Source organism: Salmo salar, chromosome ssa09 (assembly GCF_905237065.1).
Source record: "Salmo salar chromosome ssa09, Ssal_v3.1, whole genome shotgun sequence".
Classification (NCBI taxonomy): domain Eukaryota; kingdom Metazoa; phylum Chordata; class Actinopteri; order Salmoniformes; family Salmonidae; genus Salmo; species Salmo salar.
In genome coordinates, this window is record NC_059450.1 from 146,629,109 (window position 1) to 146,639,219 (window position 10,111).

At 41.5% G+C, this 10,111-nt stretch overlaps 1 protein-coding gene across 2 annotated transcripts; it reads left to right on the forward strand.

The window, feature by feature from the left end:
* The first annotated feature begins 2,243 nt into the window (after nucleotides 1-2,243).
* On the forward strand, nucleotides 2,244-8,930 carry LOC106613207 (T-lymphocyte activation antigen CD80). 2 transcript variants are annotated; one of them, XM_014215238.2, is made up of 8 exons: nucleotides 2,244-2,506; nucleotides 4,451-4,482; nucleotides 4,920-4,966; nucleotides 5,287-5,589; nucleotides 5,916-6,197; nucleotides 6,310-6,441; nucleotides 6,956-6,983; nucleotides 8,154-8,930. In XM_014215238.2, the coding sequence occupies exons 1-8, from the start codon at nucleotides 2,498-2,500 to the stop codon at nucleotides 8,170-8,172; spliced, it is 852 nt and encodes a 283-aa protein (XP_014070713.1). In that variant the 5' UTR covers nucleotides 2,244-2,497; the 3' UTR covers nucleotides 8,173-8,930. The 2 variants fall into 2 exon arrangements, with proteins under 2 accessions (XP_014070713.1, XP_014070714.1); XM_014215239.2 differs by having other exon boundaries at nucleotides 6,401-6,441.
* The last annotated feature ends 1,181 nt before the right edge of the window (nucleotides 8,931-10,111 follow it).

The window sequence follows — 10,111 nt, forward strand, 5'->3', positions numbered from 1 at the left end:
CTGGTTAGAGTGTTGCTGAACAGCTGAGACCTGGGTGTAGACACTGCAGTTAGTATCCACCTGGTTAGAGTGTTGCTGAACAGCTGAGACCTGGGTGTAGACACTGCAGTAGGTATCCACCTGGTTAGAGTGTTGCTGAACAGCTGAGACCTGGGTGTAGACACTGCAGTTAGTATCCACCTGGTTAGAGTGTTGCTGAACAGCTGAGACCTGGGTGTAGACACTGCAGTTAGTATCCACCTGGTTAGAGTGTTGCTGAACAGCTGAGACCTGGGTGTAGACACTGCAGTAGGTATCCACCTGGTTAGAGTGTTGCTGAACAGCTGAGACCTGGGTGCAGACACTGCAGTAGGTATCCACCTGGTTAGAGTGTTGCTGAACAGCTGAGACCTGGGTGCAGACACTGCAGTAGGTATCCACCTGGCTAGTGTGTTGCTGTATGCAGCATCTAGAATGTTTTATCGCTGGAGCAGCACTGATAAACTACATGACTCAAAATCTACCAAACGGAAGAATCATTCCCCCAAGTAAATCACGCTTCTTCAGGACACAGAGTGAATTACTCACTTCACTGATTATACCAGATAAGGGTGGGTACAGTGTATTAGGTAGGTCACACTCTTTTCATGCCACTTCGATACAAAGTTATTTTCGTAGCAGGTTCGGAGAGCATTTTTGCTAACCCTAACCCTTTTTCTAACCTTAACCCTAGTCTCCTAACCGGTTGTGTAAGTTCTCCTAACTTTCTACGAAAAGGTCACTTCGGTAACGAAGTGGCTTTAAATGTGTTTCCCTATATTAGTAGGATATAATTAGTCTGCGCCTGTGTTTCTCTTTGACATCAGGACAGGAAACCCCGGAACATTCCCTGAGGCATACATCACTATGCAACACCATTTGTTCAAACAACATTCTCTCCAAAATCAAATCAAATCAAATTGTATATGTCACATGCGCCGAATACAATAGGTGTAGACCTTACAGTGTTACTTACAAGCCATGAACCAACAATGCAGTTTTAAGAAGAAAAAAAGTGTTAAGAAAGTATTTACTAAAATAAACTGAATAACATTTTTTAAATAAAGAAATAAAGAAATAAAGGAGCAGCAAAAAAAATAACATTAGCAAGGCTATTTACAGGGGTACCGGTACAGAGTAAATGTGAGGAGGCAATATACAGGGGGTACCGGTACAGAGTAAATGTGAGGAGGCTATATACAGGGGGTACCGGTACAGAGTAAATGTGAGGAGGCTATTTACAGGAGGTACCGGTACAGAGTAAATGTGAGGAGGCTATATACAGGGGGTACCGGTACAGAGTAAATGTGAGGAGGCTATATACAGGGGGTACCAGTACAGAGTAAATGTGAGGAGGCTATATACAGGAGGTACCAGTACAGAGTAAATGTGAGGAGGCTATTTACAGGAGGTACCGGTACAGAGTAAATGTGAGGAGGCTATTTACAGGAGGTACCGGTACAGAGTAAATGTGAGGAGGCTATTTACAGGGGGTACCAGTACAGAGTAAATGTGAGGAGGCTATTTACAGGAGGTACCAGTACAGAGTAAATGTGAGGAGGCTATATACAGGGGGTACCGGTACTGAGAAAATGTGAGGAGGCTATATACAGGGGGTACTGGTACAGAGTAAATGTGAGGAGGCTATATACAGGGGGTACCGGTACAGAGTAAATGTGAGGAGGCTATATACAGGGGGTACCGGTACAGAGTAAACGTGAGGAGGCTATTTACAGGAGGTACCGGTACAGAGTAAACGTGAGGAGGCTATATACAGGAGGTAACGGTACAGCACAATTGGCCCAGCGTCATCCGGGGTAGGCCGTCATTGTAAATAAGAATTTGTTCGTAACTGACTTGCCTAGTTAAATAAAGGTTAAATAAATAAACGCATTAAGAAGGAAATAAATTCCACAAATTAACTTTTAAGAAGGCACACCTGTTAATTGAAATGCATTCCAGGTGACTACCTCATGAAGCTGGTTGAGAGAATGCCAAGAGTGTGCAAAGCTGTCATCAAGGCAAAGGATGGCTACTATAAAATATATTTTGATTTGTTAAACACTTTTTTGGTTACTACATGATTCCAAATGTGTTATTTCATCGTTTTGATGTCTTCACTATTATTCTACAATGTAGAAAATAGTAAAAATAAAGAAAAACCCTTGAATGAGTAGGTGTTCTGAAACTTTTGAACAGTTGTGTATATAGGGAAGTGAAAGTCTTAACTTAACCCCACCCCCACAGCACTCACACAAGAGGAACACACCCTGCTGTGAAAAGGGACAACATTCTGATAAACTGCTGTATGCTACAATGGCAACATTAGTAAACTAGAAGAGCAAAAAGGACTTTCCCTGGCTAAAGCCACACCCCCAGAATGCTTAAGGAAGAGGGGCTGATTGTCTGTGCTGAGAACAGATCACATGCCAACCTCTCCGACTTCACACTCGATTACGGCTGCTAAGAAAGGCAAAGCATGACTGCGGTAAGAATGTCTTTATTTCCCCCTCATAGGCTTTATAACTGTTACAAATATTTACAGCTCTTCCAGACTGGCTTGTAGTGGATGTGCTATTGTTGTTGTAGATTTACTTAGATAATACAGTGCAGGTTAAGGTGAAGCAGTTTAATTAAATAATGTAAGATTATGGTATTCAGTTTTACCTACTATATCATATATCTTGAATGAATGGAGGTTGTTGGTGTTTCAGGTTATTAACCAAAACAATAGCTGTAGAGATGTGACTCCTACTCTTAGGGTTGACTGTAGTATCTGGAGACATGTAGCCAACAGATTATGGAGCCATAGAAACTGACTGGACATTGGCTGCATTTACACAGGCAGCCCAATTCTGATATATTCTGATTGGTCAAAAGACAAATTATTGGCAAAATTGGGCTGCCTGTGTAAAACATCGGTAGTATCATATTATATATTTTAAATAAACGTGTATCATCATCTCTGTCGAAGTGGTTTAATATGTAAATCGTGTTGCATGGGCAGTGCATTATATATTTTTGCAATTGCTTATTTGCAAACATTGTCAATCACTTGGATAAGTGAAACATTTTCACACAGTGGATTTCACCTAGATATGGTCAGATTATTCTGAAGTTTTCATCTTTTGTGTTTTGATAAAACTACCACATTTCATAATGGATATCAGTTTGTATTGACCGCTATCTGAGTAACACAGTAAACATGAACATAAACTTCTCACTCCGCGTTTTCTAGTACCAACCCTTTTCCACTCACTCTCACTGCAGCATAACAAAACCGTCTGTGTGAAACTACTGTTTGCTACATGCTCAGTTGACCATGAAGGTATAGGAATGCACCCGAATGCAGACACGTGCAAGCTTATGTTGTGTTTATATATGATTGTTTTCATGTGTGTGCATTATAGCAATATATGTAATATACTGCAACAATATACAGTTCTTCTGTACTGTTGATACTGTAACCTGTGTTCATGAAACTCATCCTACAAGCTGATGCCATAACAATGGAGATGTATATTTCTGGGGATTCCCCCTGGTTTATAAATTAGAAATTTATCTGACAACCAAGCCAGTTCCCTTCGTCTGCCCCCGCACAATCCTCTGGCTTGTCACATTCTACCGATGCCATCGTTTTATATCTTTACACTCAAGTAATTAACACATAATAAAGTCCTTGCAAGACAATGTGTAAAAGACACACGATTGAGGAACGGAATTGTTGTTTGATTCTCTTCAGATTAACGTTAAATCAACCAAACCCACAACTCTGAACTCCTATCCTTAACCACCAATCCCTGAGATGAATCAATAACCATGAACACAAATATCTCACGAGGCACTAGTACAGCGCCGTAAGATTGTCTAGATAGCAAACTCATCAACTGGACACAGTTTTTAAAAAGTTATATATCTGGATTTCACCTATTGGTTAGGATTAAATGCATAGAAATAGAATGAATAGAATAGACAAATCATTGACTTGAATGGGGACTAACCGTTCTATTAATTATATTTCTATGCATTTAATCCTATCCTATAGCTGAAATACGAGTAGATAACTTTTGAAAAACTGGGCCCTGTGTTTAGGCCTACCACACAGTAGCAAAGAATTTCCTGAAGTAACTCCCTTGTCTTGGGATTTCCCTTAGGGTTTTCTTGACTGACTGTTAGGGAACAGAGTAAACATAGAGACAGAATATCTCTCAATGCTCATTCATTTCCTTAACTTGGTTATTATAATAAATATAGAATGAAGATTTTTTTCTTAATTACTTTTTGTATCTCACCATATTAGCTGAGGATTAATAAGCAAACGCTCGTGTCATTTCTGAGTATATATTTACCATGATATGAATGTGATCATATGAAACCTGATCATTGGTTGTGAGTACTGCTGTTTGAACTAATGTGTCTGTGTTTTCTGCAGGACTATGGAATGTGTGCGTGTCGCCTGCTTCGGTAAGTAGTACTCACTGTAAGTAGTACTCATGGCGGGACTGTGGCTGAGGTGTATCTTGAAATCTTGGTTATTTGCAGCCGTTGGCATACTTGATTTACATGCAACTGTATTGGTTCATTTTGATACAATGATACGTTTTTTACTAAGAATAATATTTAATTTGGAGAGTGCTTTCCCACTATCTAGAGTCAGATTTCGTCACAGCTTGTTTACATGAGTGTGTGGTGACAGTATCCGATAGAGAGAATGTCGCTGTGGGTCTCCAGCGGAATTTCAGTGTTCTCTGTGTTTCCTTGGTATACAGTACATTCCTGAAACACATTTATGAGTGTCTTTCTGGAAACAGGTTATTAGGAAATACGAATGCTTCCGGTAACCATGCCAGTGACCTCACCTAACAGTACTCAGCTGATTGTAATGTTGTTATGGTTTACAGGTGTGTCACCTTATTCCTGCTATCGATTCAGTTCATTCAAAGTGAAGGTAAGAATTGAATCAAGTGACATCGTGATACCTGCCACTTTATCTGATCAGAGCTTTACTGTTGGAGATACTTGGCTGAGTGCGTGTGTGTGTGTGTGCATGCCTGCATGTGTGTGTCTGTGTACGATTTCCCTGTAAGATTGGATTTGCAATAACATCTGAACCATAATGTTATCTATTCAGTAGAAGGGAATGTACCAGACACTTTCAGACGAGAGAAAAGGGCAAATGTGTCAGATAGATAAGGGAGGGGGGAAAAAAAGGAACTCCCTAATGTCTACCATCCCCCAACCTCTAACCTCTTTCTCCCTCTCTCTCAGATGTCACCATGGTGATAGGAGAGGTGGGTGGGGCTGTGACCCTCCCCTGTACCTCTGACGTCCAGAGACTCCCAATCCACCTGTATGTACAGAGATATGACCCAGCCGAGTTCATTAATGGCTACCATAAGACGAGGGACTTACCATCCCCTCACCCAGAGTATGCAAACCGTACTCAAGTAGACCACACACAGGGAACAATGAAGCTGTGGAGTATACGGCCGTCAGATGAGGGGCTGTACGAATGCCACATCGGATACCCAACCACGAACGACGACAAGAACATACATCTCAATGTGACAGGTAACATTACCTCAGTTCAAACTCTCTTACCATGTTTGTGTTTAATTCATTTTTCTGTTTTATTCTCCTACATGTGGAACATAGCTTTCTGGATGAGGGGGAAAAGCTGGTTCTGTCAGATGTGTGCTTGTAATAGCCCAAACCATAGATACATTCACTGAAAAGAGAAGACAAAACGAAAGCTATAATTGGCTATCACTTAGACCGGCTTGTGTTGTTTTGCCCTTGTTTAGTGTTTTCAGTTAGAGGAAGTAAAACCAAGAAAATATCAAATCCTTTCCTTCTCTCGCTCCGCTCTCCTCCCGTTCCATCTCCCCCCTCTACAGCCAACTACAGCATCCCCGATGTAACAGTGGCCTGTGACAACGGCATCTGCTTGGTGACATGTTCCTCCGACAACGGTTACCCTCCTAGGGATGTTGAGTGGAGCCTGAACCCTCCTCTTAACCAGAGCCACTGGAGAGTAGTGAACAGCAGTGGTTGGGGAAGAGACCCGGTCTCTATGCTGTTCTCTGTCGTCCGTTCCATATCTGTCAACTGCTCCTCCGGACTCCGGCTGAACCTCAGCTGTGCTGTAGGGGCCGCCCTCTCACAGGAACGCACTGTCTGTGAGGACTGAGATACTGTGTCTCTATCACTGTCATTAAATGTATAACATTATACATTTCTGTCAAGTAAATACATTTGAAACCTTACGTATATTGTATTTATTTACTATAGGCAGGCCACCTGATCTCTCTGTTGTCTCTGTGATCTCTGCTGTCTCTGTGATCGCTGCTGTTCTGCTGTGCTTCCTGGTTCTGGGATTTAGCAGCAAGAAAAACAAGGCTCAGACAGCCAGAGGTAATCAAGGTAAGGATGACATTACTTGTGATAGAGGAGACAGACAGTATTGTCCCATGGAAATGGGACCGGCAGGATAAAATATAAATATCTATAAATTCATAAAACATACAGATGGGTTGGCGGACAACGTTATGCGCATCGATGTGGCATGGAAGGTGTGTGTTGCTATAATTCTGAAAGGTCCGTTAGCTAGCAAAAATGACAAGAAGCTGCCGTGTGGGGACTCGTAGGTGTCTCGTTTCAGCTCGTTGTATGTTATTGTTGATACCATGTCTTGTTTTGAGATAGCTAACCAACAACTGTAACTATGTATTGAGAGACAAGTGTTCATTGTGAAAATGTATTTCTTTTTCAATAAACATTTAGAGACTAAATATAGTTGGCATGATGTCAACAGTCTAAGCCAACCCTGTCTGTTGTGTTGCTAAACAACCAACCCTGTCTGTTTTACCGCATAGTTGCACACGAATCCGTTTTTTTGCTAAACAACCAACCCGTCTATATCTTTCTGTTTCTCCAGGAGGGAAGGGAGCAGCAAGTTCAGAGGAGTGAGTATCTGTTTCACTGTTTCACTCAAACTCACAGGATAAATACATCCCACTGGGAAAAAACTGGCTCAGTCAACATTGTTTCCACGTCGTGTCAACCCCCAAAAAAGGATGTGATGACGTTGAATCAACGTGGAAAACTAATTGGATTTGCAAAATGTAATCAACGTAAGGGCATTTTGTCTTTTTTTCATCCAACTTTGAACCTGAATCCAATGACATGGTGAATTTTCTTGTTGATTTCACATTGAATTCACGTTGATTTCACATTAGTTGACTACTCGACCAAATGTAAATCAGAACTAGATGTTGAACTGACGTCTGTGCCCAGTGGGATAAGATCAGAAGCTTGGTATTGGTTTAGATAACCGGTGCAACTGAACTGGCCAAGTAGTAAAAATTGTTTTGTTTTGTTTCATTCTTCTCCTCTCTTTCTTCCTCCTCTCTTTCTTCCTCCTCTCTTTCTTCTCCTCATTCTTCTTCTTCTCTCTTTCTTCCTCTCCTCTCTTTCTTCCTCTCTTCTCTTTCTTCTTCTCCTCTCTTTCTTCCTCTCCTCTCTTTCTTCTTCTTCTCTTTCTTCTTCTTCTCTCGTTCTTCCTCTCCTCTCTTTCTTCCTCTCTTCTCTTTCTTCTTCTCCTCTCTTTCTTCCTCTCCTCTCTTTCTTCTTCTCCTCTCTTTCTTCCTCTCCTCTCTTTCTTCCTCTCTTCTCTTTCTTCCTCTCCTCTCTTTCTTCTCCTCTTTCTTCTTCTCTCTTTCTTCCTCCTCTCTTTCTTCTCCTCTTTCTTCTTCTTCTCTCTTTCTTCCTCTCCTCTCTTTCTTCCTCTCTTCTCTTTCTTCTTCTCCTCTCTTTCTTCCTCTCCTCTCTTTCTTCCTCCCCTCTCTTTCTTCTTCTTCTCTTTCTTCTTCTTCTCTCGTTCTTCCTCTCCTCTCTTTCTTCCTCTCTTCTCTTTCTTCTTCTCCTCTCTTTCTTCCTCTCCTCTCTTTCTTCTTCTCCTCTCTTTCTTCCTCTCCTCTCTTTCTTCCTCTCCTCTCCTTTTTCCTCTCCTCTCTTTCTTCTTCTTCTCTCTTTCTTCCTCTCCTCTCTTTTTTCTTCTCTCTTTCTTCTTCTCCTCTCTCTTTTCCTCTCTTCTCTTTCTTCGTCTCCTCACTTTCTTCTTCTCTGCTTCCCAGAAATGTACAGCTGACCTGAAGGAACCCAGAAACTTGAACATTTGGAAGGCAGAATGTGTAAGGTTCTACCATTTGATATGATAATTACAAATCTGAACTCATTGGATACTGCCTTCTAATGGGACATGGTAAAGGGGTTTCTGAGGTGACCTAACCATTGCGTGGACTTGTTGCTGTTGGAAACTATGTTAGCTTTCCTCTACACGCTGGATGGTAAGCTGGAGTTCAGGGGTGTTTTCACGTTGTTGAGGAAGACTGACAATTGTATAAATATTTAACTAGTATGTTCAAATGACTTAGTTCCACAGAATAACCAATGAAAACTAGAAGTGCAATGACTGTCCTCAATGTGTGCACTAAACCAGGGTATGTAGGGTATGTAGTATCCAAGGCAACATATCTAGTATTTGTATTGTGTTTGTATTAGGACTAGAGACATGCACTGCACTTTAGAGAAGTGTACACTTATCCAGTGAGCACTTATCAGGGGTTGACTGTATTCAACTGACTGATGAATACTGGATGTGAATACTAGAAGTGAATACTGGAAGTGAATACTGGAAGTGAATGTGTCTGTCCGTAGTAGATCTTACTTCAGATCCTATACCAGCATCTCCCAGAAGGTCCGAGTCCACCCCACACACAGTTGAAGTGGGAAGTTTACATACACTTAGGTTGGAATCATTAAATAAAAATGTTCCACCACTCCAGAAATGTCTTGTTAACAAACTATAGTTTTGGCATGTCGGTTAGTGCATGCATGACACAAGTAAGTTTTCCAACAATTGTTTACAGACAGATTATTTCACTTATAATTCACTGCATCACAATTCCAGTGGGTCAGAAGTTTACATACACTAAGTTGACTGTGCCTTTAAACAGCTTGGAAAATTCCAGAAAATGATGTCATGGCTTTAGAAGCTTCTGATAGGCTAATTGACATCATTTGAGTCAATTGGAAGTGTACCTGTGGATGTATTTCAAGGCCTACCTTCAAACTCAGTGCCTCTTTGCTTGACATCATTGGAATATCAAAAGAAATCAGCCAAGACCTCAGCAAAAAAATGTGTAAACCTCCGCAAGTCTGGTTCATCCTTGGGAGCAATTTCCAAATTCCTCAAGGTACCACGTTCATCTGTACAAACAATAGTATGCAAGTATAAACACCATGGGACCTTGCTGCCGTCATAACACTCAGGAAGGAGACGCCTTCAGTCTCCTAGAGACGAACGCACTTTGGTGCGAAAAGTAAAAATCAATCCCAGAACAACAGCAAAGGACCTTGTAAAGATGCTGGAGGAAACAGGTACAAAAGTATCTATATCCACAGTAAAACGAGTCCTATATTGAAATAACCTGAAAGGCCGCTCAGCAAGGAAGAAGCTACTGCTCCAAAACCGCCATAAAAAACCCAGACTACGGTTTGCAACTGCACATGGGGACAAAGATCGTACTTTTTGGAGAAATGTCCTCTGGTCTGATGAAACTGTTTGGCCATAATGACCATCGTTATTTTTGGAGGAAAAAGGGGGACGCTTGCAAGCCGAAGAACACCATCCCAACCGTGAAGCACGGGGGTGGCAGCATCATGTTGTGGGGGTGCTTTGCTGCAGGAGGGACTGGTGCGCTTCACAAAATAGGTGGCATCATGAGGAAGAAACATTATGTGGATATATTGAAGCAACATCTCAAGACATCAGTCAGGAAGTTAAAGCTTGGTTGCAAATGGGTCTTCCAAATAGACAATGACCCCAAGCATACTTCCAAAGTTGTGGCAAAATGGCTTAAGGACAACAAAGTCAAGGTATTGGAGTGGTCATCACAAATCCCTGACCTCAATCCTATAGAAAATTTGTGGGCACAACTGAAAAAGCGTGTGCGAGCAAGGAGGCCTACAAACCTAACTCAGTTACACCAGATCTGTCAGGAGGAATGGGCCAAAATTTGTGGAAGCTTGT